The following is a 19,284-nucleotide window of genomic DNA, read 5'->3' on the forward strand; positions in this document are numbered from 1 at the left end:
ACCACCCTCAGTCCCACATTTAGGCTTAAGAGGGATGAATGGGAGGCCCACCCCATTTTGACAACCCAAATTTCTCTGCAAGGAGCAAGGCCAAGTGAAGGAATGCTGTGGGCCAAGTTCAAAAACCTTTTCGGCCATATCTGGCCCCCAGTTAAGAGCTTCCATATCCCTGCCTTATATGATCGATTTCCCGAGAGGTCCGGAGGGTGACAACACAAGAACGGGCCTCCTCTGCAGTGGCTCCCCGTCTGTGGAATGCTCTCCCCTGAGAAGTTCACCTGGTGCCTTCATTATATAACTTTAGGCGCCAGGCAAAAATGTTCATTTTTAACAAGGCCTTTCGTTGACCTGATCAACATCCCATACCCTTTTGAAATGTGGCTCTTATTATTGGATTATTGTTTTTATTTTTATTTTATATACAGTGGTACCTCGGGTTACAGATGCTTCACGTTACAGACTCCGCTAACCCAGAAATAGTACCTCGGGTTAAGAACTTTGCTTCAGGATGAGAACAGAAATCGTGCAGTGGTGGGAGGCCCCATTAGCTAAAGTGGTACCTCAGGTTAAGAACAGTTTCAGGTTAAGAACAGACCTCCAGAACGCATTAAGTTCTTAACCCGAGGTACCACTGTACTGTGATCTTTTTATGTGAACTGCCCTGAGACCTTCAGGTATAGGGCGGTATATAAATTCTAATAATAATAATAATAATAATAATAATAATAATAATAATAATAATACCTCAGTTTTAGAACGCGCCTCAAAAGTCGAACAGGAAACACGGCTTCTGCTGAGTGCAAGACTCTGAAGCCTAGCTGTCAGCTATTGAGTTTCAGTTTTTGAACATTTCGGAAGTCAAATGGTCTTCCGGAATGGATTATATTGAAAAACCAAGGTACCACTGTAGTTTTGTTATGGTTTTAATTCTTGTTTTGTGCTGCTGCCCTTTGGATCCTATGGGATGAAGTGGTGGCATATAAATGCTGTAAAGGAATAAACGCAATTTTAAAAGCTTATTTAAAAACTGCCCTTCTTGTTTTAGTGTTTTATGTGGGTTTTCCCCTCCTTTGTTTTTTCCCCTCTGGGCAGTTCCTTACCTTCCTGTTTTCCAAAGAGAACAGTATATGGAACTCGGAGCTTGACGTTGTACGTCCTGAAGACATGAACAATCCCCTCTCCCACTACTGGATTTCTTCCTCGCATAACACGTAAGAAGATAAAGGAAGTTCCCTGTTTTGTTCTACCTTTGAGAACCTGATTTGCATGATGAGTTTGGCCTGGTCCCCCCCCCCATTCATACCTGTCTCCCATTTGTACTGTTAGCCAACAGCAGTTAAGGGATCTCAGGATGACACTAAACCTGAAATGAATCTATCTGCTTAAGTGATTTCCATATTTTTGCTAAAAGAAGTCATTAGAGTGGGACATTTTTGGATTGATACTGTGGCACTGGGGATGAGTGAGATGTCTAATTCCCTTATCCTATAGCCCCAGTCCAATTGCCTCTGCAACTAGAAATTTCCAGTAGTTGCTCAGGTTAGAGTAGGTTTATACCTTGTGCAGCTAATGGCAGCTTCATGTATGTGATCTGGATTGGGGCCATACCCTCCAGCACTATGACTTCTGCACCGATTCCTTCCCTGCCCCTCAACAGCAGCTACTTCCCGCAGCTACATCACATGTATTTTGTAATCTTCTCAGAGCTTCTTGAATCTGTGTTGGAAATGCCTGAGCTATTGGCATTTGCACTGCTTGTTTCTGGAAAACTGGAGGGAGGAGGAACAAAGTGTGAAGCTGGCTCTGAAACGCTCTAGTTTGGATCTTTTGCATAGACCTCTGTAGTTTCACCAGCATTTTGCAAAGTCCGTTGAATTCTTTTTGCTAAAATAATTTTAGGAATACTTTGCATTGGTGCTGTGGCACTGAAGCAGGTGAGGTGGAGTTATACCCAGTCCTTTTCTCTAATTTCATTTTGTGCATTGCTGGGAGAAGGAAAATGTCAGCACATCAACCCTTCTTGCCTGGGACACCATGAACCCAACGCCTATCCTGACGCAAACTGAGTTGTACAGTGTACAACCTCCCCCCCCCCCAAAAAAAACCCTGCTCTTAAATTATCTGTTGCATTTGAGTGTGTATGTGTTGTTGTTTTTAACATCGCTGTGTCCTGACACAGCTTGCTGTGATGTTCATAGGACCTTCACTGTTGGTCATGTAAATGGTTTTCCTGCCTTCTTCTCATGGATAGGTACCTGACAGGAGACCAGTTCTCAAGTGAGTCTTCGCTGGAAGCTTATGCTCGATGCCTGCGCATGGGATGCCGCTGTATTGAGCGTGAGTGCTGGCCTCTTCCCTATTGCTCCCTCCAAGGCTGTTTTCTTCATCCAACTAGAAGTGATTTTGCCTTGGAGCAGGGCTTCAGCTCAGTGGTAGAGCACATGCTTTTGCACACTGAAGTTTGCAGCTTCTGTCTCTTGTTGAGGAGATCTGGCAGCAGGTGATGTGAAAGACCCCTGTTTGGAGTCCTGGAGTGCTTCTACCAGTCAGAGTAGCCAGCACTGGGCTAGATGAACAAATAGTCTGACCTGCTATCAGGGCCGTCTTTAGCATATGCGCCACTGGGGCGCAAAGATCCGCCCAGCGCTCCCCGAATTAACTTTTATTATGCTTATGTCAGACAAATGCCGACAATTAGCGAAAATAAACAATTTTTTTAAACGATTTCTCTAAATGAATTTGAACTGTAAGTGATGAAATTAAAATGTGCCGTTGTGAATGATGCCGGCGCGTCGCGTCTTTGGTAAGTGAGCGCACAAAGTTGAAAGCCCTTTAGTGAAACAGTAGGTATACATTTCAGTAATACATAGGTATATATGTATTTTGTTTTTCTAGCTTGCTCAAAATTATTTATTATTTCATAACAGGTAGCTAGTTAAGAGCTTAGGCGGCTTCGGTGGCAGGTGCCTGGCACCCCCCAGAATTCGGCGCCCAGGTGCCCCGCACCCCTGGATAAAGACAGCCCTGTCTGCTATAAGGCAGCTTCCTGTGTTCCACATGTTGCTACACAGGCCCAGCCCAAAGTTCTCTGCATCATAAACCTTTCAAGGAAGCCAGGACACTTAATTACAAGAGTTTCCTGTAGCTTGTGCTCTGGTGCCAATAGCATCATCAGTGTGCTGTATGCTACGTATATTCACAAAACTGCTTTGACCTGCCTTCCCTTCCACACATCACTTCCATGTATGTTGACATCAAGAAGGAAAAGGAAATGATATTGTTCGCTAGAATGGGTGTTCTGCCAGGTTGCTGGCTGCCAGGGCGCTCATGATGCATGCCTCTAGATTCCCTGCTCTAACTAGAGATTTCCTGCAGAGCTATGCCTTATAATGATAACGCTCTTTGCTTTTATTTCTTGAGTTAGATGCCTTTTCTTAATTATTCCCCCTTTTAGTTGACTGCTGGGATGGTCCTGATGGAATGCCAGTGATTTATCATGGGCACACGTTAACTACCAAAATCAAGTTTTCTGATGTCCTAGCCACCATCAAAGAACATGCTTTCGTGACCTCTGAGTAAGTAAAGTGGGGATTGTGGCATTCTGTCCTCCAGGAATTTGCAGCTCACGTAATTGAATTAGAGGGGCCTCTGACATGCAAACCCTAAATTGCTTGCGGCAGCTTGTCTGGGTGCAGGACTAGAATTTATATATGTGAACCGCTCTCACAATATTTCTGTCTGCAACGAAGCATTGGCATTGTAGTTGGTAAAAACACCCCCACCCTAAATATTGTCTTCCTTCTGTAACAAATCTTAAAACTGGGCTATAAATAACTCTCTATTCATTTGGCTCATACTTTTATTTATTTCATAAAATGTATTTACTGCTTGATTGTGGTTTGTGAAAGAATAAAACAGTAGAATCAAGAAAAATCTACAACCCTATCTAAAAGCGTGCAGATGTTTAAAATACTGAAACCGTTTAAAATTACCTCAACTTTCTAAGCATCTGGAAAGGCTTGTTTAAGCAAGAATGTTTTTAGCTGATGTTGAATAAGCAGGGAGTTCCAAAGTCCAGGTGTTGCTGCACTAAATGATCAAGTTCTTACAGATGTGCACCAGGTATTACATGCACCTGTAAGAGTGTCAGTTCCCCCAATGGAAGCTGTGACGAACCCAGGACGTTGTCACCAATTATTATGACACAAAAACTTTCGATGATCCCACCTAATATGTGCGGATCCCACCCAAAAGCAATGTGCCTCCCTTTGTATAACTCTATCAGAGTGTTGAAGGAAATAGGTTATTCCCTAAACAACCCACCTATCCTTCTTACGCCCCAAATAAACTGCCTGTTTAAGTTTGGGGTCTGCTAGTAATCGAATTGCCGTAATGCGGCTCAGTATCCTTTCTAACTCCCGACAAGTGTAGCAGGAACCACCTTGTGCTCACTGTAAGGATTCCCTTTTTAACCTAAGGTTCACCTCCACAGCCTGTTGCTAGTTTATGGCACCTTCCTCCTGGCACTTGTCTTCCCTGGGCTTGACCTTGAGGTTTTAAACTATTTTCCTGCTCCTCAGGTTAAGTCTAACCACCTCCCTACAGTCACCACCCCTTGGAGTTAGGATACATAGCTGGAATAACTGGGCACATCCACTTTTAATATAACATTTAAGAAAGCTTTATTTAAACAAGAGGACTTTTAAATGTGTAATGGTTTCATGTGTACAGGCTCTTAGATAATATTCTTAGTTTCATTTAACAATGGCTAGATAATATAATTCTATTAAACTCCTCAGAACACTCTAAGATCTCCTACTCCTACCCACACGCTCCCTCGCAACTCCCACAACCCTCTCCTAATCAACCGAATTAACTGCCTCCCACCCCTTTTAAACTCGTGGCAGTCCCGCCCCTCAGGAATGGAATGCGTCATTTATCTAGGAGGTTGGGGTTTAACTGTTTACACCCTGGAGTTCTATTGCAAACCAAACCAATCCGTCACAGAAGCGTTTGAGTGGGCATATGGGGCAAGGTGATCTCATAAGTAAACTGTTCTCAAGTTGTTAAGGGATTTGTATACTAATAGCAGCTTGAATGTTGTCGGGTGGGTTATCGACAACCAGTGCTGGTCTCTGAGCACAGGTGTTGTATATCAACAGGGCATCACTCTGGGGCGAAAATGTTTTGGTTTGTTTTTTTAATGGAACTAAGTAAAACTGGATTTTGGCATACATGCTGATCAAAGCTGTATAATTAATTTCATTTTGCATAAATCATCATGCATATATATATATATATATATATATATATATATATATATATAGTTACATAATGTGTCCCTTTTCTAATCTTGGGTAGCTGTAGAACCCATGCAAGGCAGTGAAACTTCATCTCCAGCTACTGGAAGTTTTAATCTGCAATTCACTTGACATGAAATGTGGATCCAGACATTTCAGCAGGCTCTGCTAGTGCCCTTTCAAGCATTTTTTTTTTAAAAAAAACTTGGAACTTTTAAAAACCTTAAGCTGAGATTTTCAAGAAGTTGAATTCTCTGCCTGTTACATTCTGTGCTTTCTCTATGCTCCCACAGAGTCACTTGTATATACACAGCCTTGATCATACTGAGAGATGGGTTCCTCCTGAATTATCATAGAATAATAGACTCTAGCAGCTAGACTCTCCAGTCCACATTATTCTGGCCTAATGGCCATCACTTGCTGTTTTTGTTTGGCTTTCAGCTTCCCTGTTATTCTGTCCATCGAGGATCACTGCAGCATCGCCCAGCAGAGGAATATGGCTCAGAACTTTAAGAAGATCTTTGGAGACATGCTGCTAACCAAACCGGTAGATATCTCTGCTGATGGGCTTCCGTCTCCAAACCAGCTGAAGAAGAAGATTCTCATAAAGGCAAGTCTTTTTCGTGGCCTTTACTGCTGAGATAACAACTAGAACTCAAAATGGGGATTGGGGGACATGGTTTATTGGCATTACAGCTTCAAACCCTCTACTTTACTGCAAGTTGCCTAAGGCTAGTTGGCCTGTAAGATCTAACAACAATTGATCTGTGTTTTGTGACCCACTGAATTCCTATATATATGCCAACCAATATAGCATCCTTGCTGTTTAAGTTATTGCACTTTAACTGGATATGTAATGTGCATCATTCTCTTTTCTGGTAGTGGGGATTTATACAAATAATATGGAATCACAATTATTGCATTGTGAACTGAAGGCAAATAAATGGCCTAATAAATGAGATGAAGATTAGATTTCTTTACTGAGCTAGGAAACATCTAATATTTATCTAGTGCCTTAGGGTGTTTATGGGAGCTTAGGGGAAAGCTCTCATTAGATACTGAATGTGCCCTATAGGTCCACAGTTGTAGATCCACCGAATTCTCTCCCTTACTGCCAACGCTGGGAAGTTTGCTACTCTTATGACTCCACCTTAGCAATATTCTCAAAGTTGAACTTCAGGCAGGATTTAGCTAGGAAATCTTCAGGGTCATTACCTTAAGTGTGCAAATTCTGTTGTGCCCCATAATTCGTTGTGGGTGCCCTAGAGATATCCAAAAGGCAGGTCTTGTTCTCTTGGGTTCATTTTTTAGAGAAGCTGAGGTGTATACCTCTCGTTGCAGCACAAGAAACTGGCTGAGGGCAGTGCTTACGAAGAAGTGCCGTCCACAGCTGTGTATTCAGAGAATGATATTAGCAACTCAATAAAGAATGGAATCCTCTACCTCGAAGACCCCATCAATCATGTGAGCTTCTTGTTACTGCTGCTTCTGACTCTTCTGCTTCGCTACGAAATTGCCTAGACTTGGTTGGTCTGTATGATTAAGCTGACTGAGTAGGGATGCTGTAACCCAGGCATCCCCAAACTTCGGCCCTCCAGATGTTTTAGCCTACAACTCCCATGATCCCTAGCTAACAGGACCAGTGGTCAGGGATCATGGGAATTGTAGTCCAAAACATCTGGAGGGCCGAAGTTTGGGGATGTCTGTGCTCTTTTGACCACAGATGTATCGTGATCCATTTAATGCACACAAAAACTTTGTCTTCACTTCTACTGACACTCTGGTTACACCTAGACCTTTCAGTTGCTACAGCCAGTGATTGCTGGCATCCTAGACCTGATCATAATGACACCTTAGATTAAAACCATGGTAAAGGACGATGAACGAAAGCTCTGCATGTAAATGCATTTGGGTACTGCCACATGCTATGTCTCCACCGTATTACAAATAAACATGCCAACTGGGGCAGGGCTGCCAGTGGCCTTTGTGTGTGTGGGGGAAAGCATGTGGCTGAAAGTAGTGTCATGGGTCTGGCCAACATGAACATTTTTTTTAAATGATCCCATGGGCCTTCGCAGGGCAGTGACTGTAAGAAAAGTGTGTTGTAATACAAAGCAAAGCCAAATCCCTCTGTATAATATCTTCATAGGACTCCATTTTACAAATGGAAGCATCTGACACTTATAAAAAAAGAAGAGTTTAGGCAGGTGCTGCTTATCTATTTATTTATTTTTACTTTGTATGGCACTTACAAAGCAGACAGGTCCTTGTCCAAAGGCTGTCTCAACAAGTTGCTTGATGTTAGTCTCAGGATAAGCCCCCCCTCACTTCTGGTCTTCCCACAATCTCTTCCTAAACCCGATAGACTTGATGTGTTTAGGTCTTGAGGGTAATATTCTAGGACAGGGGTGGCCAACTTCCAAGAGACTGCGATCTACTCACAGAGTTAAAAACTGGCAGTTTGGGGGGTTCAGGTCAAAGTTCTTGAGCTTTTTTAGGAAGGAAAGCCCTGTTTTGGGGGGGTTCACGTAAAAGTTGTAAGTTGTTGAACTTCTTTAGGGAAGAGAAAAGTGACGTTGAACTTTTTAAAAAAGGAATTAAAGCCCTGTTTTGGGTGGTTCAGGTCATTTTAGGGGTGCAGGGCAAAGATGTTGAGCTTTTTTTTAGGGAAGCCAAAGTTTTTTTTAGCTTCTTTGGGGGGAGCCACTGATCTACCGGTGACCTACCACAGACATCCAGTGATCTACCGGTAGATCATGATCTACCTGTTGGACATGCCTGTTCTAGGATAAACATCTTTTTTACATGTGTGTTTGCAGGATTGGAACCCCCATTACTTTGTCCTGACCAGTAGCAAAATCTATTACTCTGGAGAGAGAAGCAGTGATTTGGGAAATGAGGATGAGGAGGAGCAAAAGGAGGTATGTGAAACAACTTGCCACAATTTTTCTTCTCAGCTGCTGAAGATCTTCAGGCTTCTCAGCCATTCAGGTCTGGAAGGAGTGACTCTTCCTACATCAGAAGGTGCTTGTATAGGTGCTACCTATGGAGCAGTGGCAGCTGGAGGTGGGCACCACTGTGCATTTAGCACCCCACCAGCCATATTACTGTGCTTACCCTGGAGAGTTGAGGTGGTGGGAAGGTCAGTGAGGTGCCGGTATAGGAGCATGCATTGCACTGATCTACCTGCTGCCGCACCACCCTGCTTTCCAGTAGCCAGCTGTCTCGGCGGTATATACTACCACTGTACCTTGAGCAGCATAGATAAATATTCATTAAATACAGTCATGCATTTTTTTTTAAAAAAAACACCTATGAACATTATGGGCATTTGCAGTATTTTCTGTATTGTGATAAATGACGCAATACGCCCTATTGATGTGAAACTTAAGAACAAACCAAATAAGACTGAATTCCTAATTGGGTTTCCCTTATTATATCACCTTGATTCAAACGCCCTCGATCCAGTGATTGATGATAGTGTGCTATGGTGATTCACTTTTGGAAGGGCTAAAAGCAAGCCAGACCAATCATGTCTTCTTTCCCCTCTGTTAATTAGTAGTGGCCCACTTTAACACTGAACTCCTCATTATATTAGAAAAGGTAAAGGTAAAGGGACCCCTGACCATTAGGTTCAGTCGTGACCGACTCTGGAGTTGCACGCTCATCTCGCATTATTGGCCAAGGGAGCCGGCGTATAGCTTCCAGGTCATGTGGCCAGCATGACAAAGCTGCTTCTGGCAAACCAGAGCAGCAGATGGAAACGCCGTTTACCTTCCCGCTGTAGCGGTTCCTATTTATCTACTTGCATTTTGACGTGCTTTCGAACTGCTAGGTTGGCAGGAGCTGGGACCAAGCAACGGGAGCTCACCCCGTCACAGGGATTCGAACCGCCGACCTTCTGATCAGCAAGCCCTAGGCTCAGTGGTTTAACCACAGCGCCACCTGGGTCCATTATATTAGAAAAGCCCATCTTAATGCAGTAAAAAACAACAACATGTGAACAGGAAGGCCACTATAAAAAAGAAAGAAAAACAGCAAATTAAATACCAAAATAAACATGTATTGACTTCCCACCAAAAATAAATATAAACAAAGGGCCCCATTGAACATCCCTTGTGGATGAAGCTGTGATTATATGGCACTCTGCAGCTGCCTGCACATTGACATGAGTGCAGTGTTTTCTCAAATATTGGTTATAGCCTGTTGTTAGATGCAGAGGTTGCATGCCCCAACCCCTTGGTCTCTCTCGAGTTTGCTTGCCCATTTATGCTGTATGCCCTTTATGCCAAAATAGCACATTGAGGAGTATTTCTGAAGCTCCTGAGAACACTGGTCTCCTCCTGTGCTGAATCTAGATTCCTGAAATCTGGAAGGAGATTTACTGGGAAGTTGAATTCCAAGACAATGTAGTATGGCTCTGCCTTCATGGAGAGCTGTTCCTGTCCACAGGAAACTAAGCTGGTAAGCCTTCTTTGGTTTCCATACTAGGTGAGCAACAGCACTGAACTCCACTCCACTGAAAAGTGGTTCCATGGCAAGCTGGGAGCCGGGCGTGATGGGCGCCACATAGCAGAAAGGCTGTTGACCGAGTACTGCATAGAGACGGGAGCTCCTGACGGTTCTTTCTTGGTGCGAGAGAGTGAGACTTTTGTTGGTGATTACACCCTTTCTTTCTGGTAAGAAACTCTTGGGCATGGTATCCACCCCTCAGGTACCTCTGTAACTAGATGTGTAAGACACAATTACACAATCTCTCTCTCTCCCTCCAGCCAGAAGATTAATTGAATTTGCCTGTTAGGCAAATACTTGGATGATATGTAATTCATTCGATTTATGTAGGAATTGGGAAAAGGTGGCTAATGGCAGATTGAGAAGCAGGGTGTGTGTGTGTGTACTAATTTTGACTTACCTTTGCTGTTGCATTCTATGCAGTGTTTACACACATCTGTGAGAACAATGGTAACTTGCCCCGGGACACACATTGAGATGCATTGCTGTGAGAAGGGATGTGAAGCTGTCTTTCCCATCCAAAGCCAGCATGCTGAGTCCATTGCATTTTTGAAGTTAGTTGCTAGATTGAACAGGAAGATTTGCTGTGCGAAGGAACCCTGCTGTTGGATCACTGGAATATTTGCATATCACATTTTGGATTTCTAAGGCTTTAGCAGCAGTTGCAAAGGTGTTTTGAGGTTTTAATGTTGAGGGGTAGAAACTTGTTCCTCTTAATACCCATGCATTAATGCTAACATTTTAACAGCACAGTTCTAACCATATATATTCAGTGGGGCTTACTCCAAGATAAGTAGTATTAGGACTGAAGCTTAGGTCAGGCTTTTTGAAGTCCACACTCTACAGGATACCAGGTCTCAGCCTTTCGTGTAATTTGAAATTTCCACAAGCAGCCTTTGCTTCATCCTTTTTGTCAACTGAGTGCTGCTGTTTCTCCCCTTTCTTGCTTCCTACCTGTTGCTTTAAGGCACAACCATGCAAAGAGCTGGTTGGATACTCTCAAGGTCTACCAACCGATCCCAATCTATTCCACCCTACTGAATAAACAGATTTCACTCTTCACATGACACTCATGTTTTCAGGCAGGGTTAACCACTGTTGTTTGGAGGGAAATGTAACTAAAATAACATTTCTTTATTTTAAAAAGCAATTTTAGGCTGTAATTCTAAATGCACTTACTAAGGACTAAGCTACACTGAGTACACTGGGGCTTATTTTGTGTAAACACACATGGGATTTCACTGCTGATCTTTGTTTTTCTCGCATGCAGGCGCAATGGGAAAGTGCAACACTGCCGGATCCATTCCCGGCAGGATGCTGGCAGCCCCAAATTCTTCCTCACCGATAACCTGGTGTTCAACAGTCTTTATGACCTCATCACTCATTATCAGCAGGTGCCGCTCAGATGCAATGAATTTGAGATGAGGCTGACTGAACCTGTGCCACAGACCAACGCTCATGAGAGCAAGGAGTAAGCCAACGTGTTTTTGGCCTTTTGTTTATGTCAGAATTCCAGTAGAATTGTTGCCTATGAAGCATTAGGGCTGAGATTATTCAAGAATATTGTAGCCTGAATTTATTTAGCACCTTGAGTGATGATTTTGGATATAGCTCACACTTAAATTGAGTGGTTTTATTCTGGTTAGTTCTATTGCCCTACTGCAGGATTGGGGATCTGTGGCCCTATGGATGTCCCTTGACATCAGTTCCCATAATCTCTGACCATTGGCATGATGGCTGGGGCTGGTGGGAGTTATAGTCCCCAAATACAGTCATACCTCAGTTTAAGTACGCTTCAGTTTGAGTATTTTCAGTTTAAGTACTTTGCAGACCTGTCTGGAACGGATTAACCCACTTTCCATTACTTTCAATGGGAAAGTTCGCTTCAGGTTAAGTACACTTCAGGTTAAGTACGGACTTCCGGAACCAATTACAGTCATACTTCAGGTTAAGTACGCTTCAGGTTGAGTACTCTGCGAACCCGTCTGGAATGGATTAATCCACTTTCCATTACTTTCAATGGGAAAGTTCGCTTCAGGTTAAGTACGCTTCAGGTTATGTACAGACTTCCGGAACCAATTGTGTAATTAAACCAAGGTACCACTGTATCTGAAAAGCCACCTTGCCCTCCATCCTTGCCCTACCTAACCTACTTTGCTTCAGAAGAGGAACTACATGTCATAGTTTTATGCTATTTAACTTGCTATCTCTTCTTTTTAGCTGTTATTCCTTATTATGTGATTGTCTTCCATTGAATTTTCATCCTGTTATGTGGGCCCTTGGAACATTTCATTGGAAAGGCAGGATACACACACAAATCTGGTGCTTTCAGGCCATTCTCCACAACTTGCTTAACATAAAAGACAAACAAAAGACTCTCCAAAGAGTTTAATCTGAATAGTATTCTAGAATGCTCAAACCGCTCTCTTACATTTAACTCATCTGCACTGTTTACGTAAAGCTGCAAAGATTGCTTCCCTGCTGACACACATTTAATTTTAATTAAAAAAATCTACCTCTGAACTATTATGGACCCCCAGTTTAGAGATGCAGAGAGATGAAACAGAGCTGAACAGAGCTCAGGAGGAAGCCAAAGGACCACATTTTCCTTTCCTTCCAGTTTGCTTAAGAGCTGGGAGAATTAACATTCTTGAGATTTGTGCCTGCAATATCCCATTGTGCCACAAAATCCCTAAGCATAAAACCTGCCTACATCCGTTTAGAGGTTAACCATGGTTATCCTAACTGGTGTGTGCAGATCAGCTTGGAGCCTTAGTTAGCATTCACCAAGGGTTGGGATGTGTGCAAAGGTCACCTTTAAGCATGGCTTCGACACAGGGAAGGATTGGATTTGTATGTAAGAGAAGGACCCACAGACCATATGTGGTCTGTTTCTGACCTCTTTAACAGTGGAAACATTGCTTCTGCACTGGCCCCTAGTGAAAACGAAGACTTGGCTTGTAATGGTGTCCTGCTTCTGCAACGAAACCACAATGGCTCTAAATCTCCAAAGGAAACAATACAGCCAAGTACTTTTGATCTTTTTGTTATTCTTCTGTGAAGCAGAGTTAATCCTGGGGTCCAGACATTTGTCAGGTACTGCTGTGCTACATTCACTTACATTGCAATATTTTCACCCCAGATGGTATCACGCTAACCTCACCCGGCCTCTGGCAGAGCGCATGCTGATGCGGGTGCCACGGGATGGGGCCTTTCTGGTGCGCAAGAGGAGCGAGCCAAACTCCTACGCAATCTCCTTTCGGTGAGTAGTTTGTCTCCCAGGTACCATGGACTGCCTTATATATGTGTCGTTGTGGCTGTGAAATGTAGGGAAGGAAAGTAAATTCCTGCCCCCCCCCCAAATCATCATGGAACAAACACCCTCTTCAGCTGTTGTTAAGTGGTTGTTTGGGAAATGACTGATCACTTGTTCTGCTGCTGTTTTGTTCCCCAGGGCAGAAGGGAAGATAAAGCACTGCCGCGTCCAGCAGGATGGCCAGACCGTCATTTTGGGTAACTCGGAATTCGAGAGCCTGGTGGATTTAATCAGCTACTACGAGAAGCACCCGCTGTATCGCAAGATGAAGCTGAGGTATCCGATTAATGAGGAAATGTTGGAGAAGATCGGGACGGCGGTGAGTGTGGTGTTATGAATGGAATCCAGTGCGTTCTTCCTGGGACTGTGGTTGCAACTGCTCTTGTTTTTCTAGAATATAGCTCTATGGTAGTGATGGGGAATCTCCAACATCCCAGTCTTTGCTTGCCAGGGGATCTAATTTAGCCTGCAAAGTCATTCTTCAAAATCGCTCTCACTTGTCCATCACCTGATATCACTGGGTGATGTCAGCTGAGGGGCAGGGTTTTACTTTCAATCCTACTGGGTGTTGCTTTTACAGTATTTTCCCAGCCCCACCCATCTGTCAAAGTTGGCTTCCAGTGTGGCGGTGAGTCCTGACCTGACCAAAAAGGTTCCCTACCCCTTCTCTATGGAAATGGAATAGTTGGATCTCTGGTCCTGCCTAGCTAGAAGAAAGACCTGCATTTGTCAACCAGCCTACTGGTATCCACAATATCCTCTCTTCAGTGAGATGTCCACTTCTTCTATAGAGCAAGGATGGAGAACCTCTGCCCCGTGGGTCAGACTTGGCCCTCTAGTGGTCTGAATTTGATTTGATGTGGGACTGCTTGCAAAAGGGCTTTTTAACAGCCGTGAACTTTTTTTTGAAATTCTGAAAACTGGAGTTTCACAGTGCAGTGCTAGGCTGTTAAAAAGCCTTTTGTAAACAACCCCACGCTGATCTTAAACCTCTAGTTTTGGAGGTTCAAGGAGCAGCACAGTGCTGTTTGAAAGCCCTTTTGCAAACAGCTCTGTGCTGCACTTTGAAATCCCAACAACTGGGGCTTCAAAGTGCAGCTTTGCCTGATGTTATAGTAACATCTGGTGATTGACAGATAAACAACCCCACCTGCCTGCCAAATTTGTCCCACCAAGGGTTGGGGAGATACGAATATAGCATGTTGGCTAGAAAAGGTTGCTCACCCTATTCTATAGCGTGGGGGGAGACTCAGCCTGTTTCCAAGCCGTAGAATCGCCTTATAAGTCCTCTTCTAACTCCTGTGATCTTTGCCTGAACAAGCATACAGATAGACTCACCCTCTTTCCTTTGCTCACCAGGAACCAGATTACGGTTCACTCTACGAAGGTCAGAATCCAGGATTTTATGTGGAGGCCAATCCTATGCCAACCTTCAAGGTATTTTCCTTGTATCTCGAGATGTGAGTGGGATGAGATCAGCTGATAAATTGCTTGTGTGGCCAATATGTTTTCACTACCAGGGCAATAGTGCAGAGGGGAAGGGTTAATATTGCCCTCTAGCACCGAGGTGGTCCCTGTGGATCAGTCCTTGCTTTGGCTGCATTTGCATATCTCCATCATAATCTTTAGTCTTGAGAATGCTCTTAACAAACCATTAGCACATTGGGGCCTTGATGTAAATGCCTACCCTCCCTACAAACATTAGTACACTAAAATTTAAACCCCAGGCACTAGCGTATTCATGAAGTTATTTGCATATGGAAACTTCTGACTTTCACACACAATTGGAGAGAGAACTGAACCCTAGTAATGGGAGTCTGAAAGGTGGGCAAATTCCTGGCCAATCATTAGTTTTTCCTATTGATTGCACTGTATCCCCCCCCCCCCCGCATGCCATAAAGACTTAGAGGCAGGTATTGATACCTAATTGTAAGTGGATTCCTGCAGAATTCCTTGGTAATGAGTGGCATGTGACTTCATCTCTGCTTCTGTTGTGATCACCTAGCCTCCTTATTTCATATGTGTTTCAGTGTGCTGTCAAAGCCTTGTTTGACTATAAGGCTCAACGGGAGGATGAGCTCACCTTCACCAAAAATGCCGTCATCCAGAATGTGGAAAAGCAAGAAGGAGGCTGGTGAGTTTCCTTTAATTGCCAGGTGATCACCTCTTTTTAAAGATCTCCCAGAGATCACGTCTCCAAGCAGCAACAGGGCATTTGCTGATACTGCCTTTCGAAAAGAACTTTCCCCTATTATATGTTTCAAACAAAAAAAGCAAAATGCGAAGCTGAGCACCCGCCTCACTTTTACAGCCAAACGCTTTGGTTCCCAGACTCTGAGAAACTAGGTTGCTCCTGAGCAACTGAAAAGCAGCTAGAGTTGGTAGAGGGGATTTGAAAGGGATACTTAACCCTTCCCCCATCCACCAATTTTCCCTTACAACTCCTTCCGACAACTTCTCCACCCCTCTCCTCTCCATCTTGTATTATAAACTTGCCATGCTGCTTTGCAGCTGTTTGGGAATGACTAGGACAGAGATGGTTGGACAGTGTTCTTGAAGCTACGAACATGAGTTTGACCAAGCTGCGGGAGGCAGTGGAAGACAGGAGTGCCTGGCGTGCTCTGGTCCATGGGGTCACGAAGAGTCGGACACGACTAAACGACTAAACAACAACAACAACAGGGCAGGCACCCCCAAACTCAGCCCTCCAGCTGTTTTGGGACTACAATTCCCATCATCCCTGACCACGGGTCCTGTTAGCTAGGGATGATGGGAGTTGTAGTCCCAAAACAGCTGGCGGGCCGAGTTTGGGGATGCCTGGACTATGGTTTCCAGATACAGGGTCTGCTACTGAATTTCAGCTTCAGTCCTTAGTCAAGAACACTTTACACTTTGGCACAGGGAAGTGTTTCTGCTAGTGGTATGATAGGGCATGAATTTGGTAACTTATTTCCATTCCTTGGAATTAAGGCAAAATTAACAAGAGATTATCCTAGTTTGCCCTCCTGCCTACCCCATTACTGGCAGGTTGCAGCTTAGAGCACAGCTAGCTAGCTCTGTTGGTCTGCTTAATGCCACACATTTACATGCTAATCAATGCATTTTGATCACCTTAGTACAAAATAACACTAGTTTTGTGTAGAATGTGTATGGCTTTGCACATGCATCTTTTCATTTCTTCCAGGTGGAGAGGAGACTGTGGTGGTAAGAAGCAGCTGTGGTTTCCATCTAACTACGTAGAAGAAATAGCTAGTCCAACAGGCTTGGAGCCTGAGAGGGAGGTGAGCATTCAGTTTGGAGAAAGATGGAAAGAGAGCTGCAGAGTCTTTTCAGCTTCAGATTCCGGGGAAAGCTCAGCTTGAGTTTTGGTCTCAAAATAAGGCCTTCTAAATACCCAAAGGCCCACCTTCTTCCATGTGAGTCTGCCTGCTTAAGAAGATCTTCCAGATGGGCATTGCACAAACACCTAGTTTACATTAAGCTGGGATGTGGGAGAGGACCTTTGCTGTTGTTGTGGCAAGTTCTTTGGGTCTCTCTGGCCAGTGAGACTTAGACTCATAGAATCACAGCATTGGAAGGGATGCCCAAGGGTCATCTAGTCCAATCTCCCACAATGCAGGAATCTCAACTAAAGATGGCCATCCAACCTCTGCTTACAAAACTCCATGGAAGGAGAGTCCATTGCCAACAGCCTTCTGTTGCTGCCTTCTGTTGCGGTAGAGAGAGCCAGTGTGGTGTAGTGGTTAAGAGCGGTAGACTCCTAATCTGGGGAGCCGGGTTCGCATCTCCGCTCCTCCACATGCAGCTGCTGGGTGACCTTGTGCCAGTCACACTTCTTTGAAGTCTCTCAGTCCCACTCACCTCACAGAGTGTTTGTTGTGGGGGAGGAAGGGAAAGTAGAATGTTAGCCGCTTTGAGACTCCTTCGGGTAGTGATAAAGCGGGATATCAAATCCAAACTCTTCTTAATACATTTGCTTTTTGGCAGGCATTTTGTAGGCATTAAATCTCCCTGGTATATTAGTTTCAATTTGGCCTTCTGCAGTCTGATTCTTCTTCATGTGTTTTAGACTACAACTCCCATAAGTCCCAGCCAGTGTGACCAATGGTCAGGTGATGCTGAGAGTTGTAGTCCAAAATTAAATTCATTCATTTCAAAGTGATTTATTTGAGGGTTTTTTGTTTGTTTCCTTGTTTTTACAAACAATCGGTATATAAATGTTATGAAATAAAATAAATAAGTGTTGTTATCTGCCACGACGATGGAAACAGTAACTAATAAGACATGGTTGGAAGCTTCTGCAGTTCAAAGATGTGTGTGGATAAGAGAAAGATTGTGTTAGTTATTCTGCTCACAGTTAACACCTGTATGCCAGGACTGTATGATGAAATCACACAGGCAGGTATCTCAGAAGAAAGCTCCGCTGTAATAAAATTCTTTCCCTTCAAATGTGGCAAATCTAAATATTACCCGGAATTAATTTTATTACTCTTTAGCGTTTATTCAGTGTCAGATAGTCCTTTCCCAGAGGACTGAGTAGCTCTAATTTGCTATCCACAAATCACATTGGACAGTGGAGGCTGCCAAGCAGGGGGTAGTCAGCTGGCAATGGAACGGGAGACCAAGGGAAGGATAGGCATTTAAAATATTTTTAGGCTACTTTGCTATTTTAAAACAGAATGCATTTATGTGGGTGAGTGCTAGTGCCTCCCCTGAGGTTCTCACGATAGAGTAGACTCTAAAATGTGAGGAAATGTAGTAATATGCTATGAACTTGCTTCCAGCAACAGATAGATGAGAACAGTCCTTTGGGAGACCTACTTGGAGGAGTTCTGGATGTACCAGCCTGTCAGATTGGTAAGTGGATGCTTTGTGTGGTGGGCGGGAGAGGCAAGAAGCGATAACCAATGCTGATTTTCGGCTGCAACTATTTTCTTCGAACCCACCTTTCCTTGCTAATCTGCAGGTTTTCTGTTCCCAAGGCTTTGCTCCAGGACAAAGGCCTTGCGTGGCTAAGTGCTCAGCCATGCAAGGCCAGTTCTCTGGGTTGCTATTTAGCAAGGGCTGTGCATGCAAGAATGTTTTGCCCTCATTTCAAGCCCCCTTCCAATGCATGTGTCTTGCCTCCCTGCGGGAAGATGGTCATGCAAAAATGGAATTCTGGAGTTCGTGGATCTGACTATTGGGCAAGATCTGTGCACCAGTGATTCACACAAAAGATTCTTATAGAAGAGTGGATAGACTGCTCATCTACAGTGCTTGCTTCTGGAGATTGAACCTGGAACAGGATTGTCTGGTGCAAAGTGACACACCTCATTGTCCATTCTGCTGAGTTGCCTCTTTGCTGCTGAACACCAATTCTCAAACATACTGATTGTTGATTTGGTGTTTAAACATGCATTTTTAGCTGACTTGGCCTGTTGGGGAAAGGCAAGATATAATAAATAAGAATTGGGTAGTGGTTTTGCAGAAAAGCTTTACCTGAGACTTTGGGATGACACTGCCTGTCAGAGTGGACAGTACTGGGCTAGACCAGTAGTCTGGTCTGGTAAAATGCTGCTTTCTACGTTCCTCCATAACCATCTTGCATTGATGGACAAAGCAAGAGGGGAAGAGGAAAGAGAGGTGTGTGTGTGTGTGTGTGTGTGAGAGAGAGAGAGAGAGAGAGAGAGAGAGAGAGAGAGAGAGATTTTAAATATGGGTCTGGGGCAGGGCCGGCCCTAAGGCAAGGCTGGGTGGCGCCGGGCTGCCAGGGGGCTGTGCTGTGCCCGTGGCAGCCGCGCTGCTACACCCGCCACAGCCCAGCCGCCCTCCCGCTTGCCCTGCTCCTTGCCTCCCTCCCTCCTGCCCGCCGCGGGTTCGAGTCCCGGCCTCAGCCTGGCGGGTTGGGTCGGGGGCATGAGGAGGACAAGAGGCCAGGCGCTGTGCAGGAGGAGGCGGCGCCGACGCCCCGGAGGACAACCAGGCAGCCCGGCCCACCCGCTGCAGCGCCCCTGAGCCCGGCCCGCCCTCAGCGCCCGGCCCGCCCATGCCATGTCCCTCCTCTCTGTCTGCGGTGAGTTAGGGGGCGGCGGTGGAGGGACCTTTGTGCCACGGCGCTCGATGTGGTGGATTAAATGTAGGCCCTTGGCCTGGGAAGGTTGATGTCCATTGAAG

The 19,284-nt window shown here is 44.5% G+C and overlaps 1 protein-coding gene across 3 annotated transcripts in view; it reads left to right on the forward strand.

The window, feature by feature from the left end:
* The window catches only part of PLCG1 (phospholipase C gamma 1), a 90,428-nt gene that overhangs the window by 59,293 nt on the left and 11,851 nt on the right, over window positions 1-19,284 (forward strand). For 2 of the 3 annotated variants that reach the window (XM_035122995.3, XM_035122996.3), the window contains exons 10-23: window positions 1,093-1,211; window positions 2,252-2,337; window positions 3,455-3,575; window positions 5,742-5,910; window positions 6,642-6,764; window positions 8,120-8,221; window positions 9,792-9,979; window positions 11,083-11,283; window positions 12,955-13,074; window positions 13,267-13,447; window positions 14,488-14,565; window positions 15,159-15,262; window positions 16,313-16,409; window positions 17,913-17,985. In XM_035122995.3, the coding sequence (XP_034978886.2) occupies window positions 1,093-1,211; window positions 2,252-2,337; window positions 3,455-3,575; window positions 5,742-5,910; window positions 6,642-6,764; window positions 8,120-8,221; window positions 9,792-9,979; window positions 11,083-11,283; window positions 12,955-13,074; window positions 13,267-13,447; window positions 14,488-14,565; window positions 15,159-15,262; window positions 16,313-16,409; window positions 17,913-17,985 (1,762 nt within the window). The remainder of the gene's footprint in view (window positions 1-1,092; window positions 1,212-2,251; window positions 2,338-3,454; window positions 3,576-5,741; window positions 5,911-6,641; window positions 6,765-8,119; window positions 8,222-9,791; window positions 9,980-11,082; window positions 11,284-12,954; window positions 13,075-13,266; window positions 13,448-14,487; window positions 14,566-15,158; window positions 15,263-16,312; window positions 16,410-17,912; window positions 17,986-19,284) is intronic. The other variant, XM_035122998.3, reaches the window with a different exon arrangement.

The sequence above is a fragment of the Zootoca vivipara genome, chromosome 7 (genome assembly GCF_965207765.1).
Source record: "Zootoca vivipara chromosome 7, rZooViv2.hap1.1, whole genome shotgun sequence".
Taxonomy (NCBI): Eukaryota; Metazoa; Chordata; class Lepidosauria; order Squamata; family Lacertidae; genus Zootoca; species Zootoca vivipara.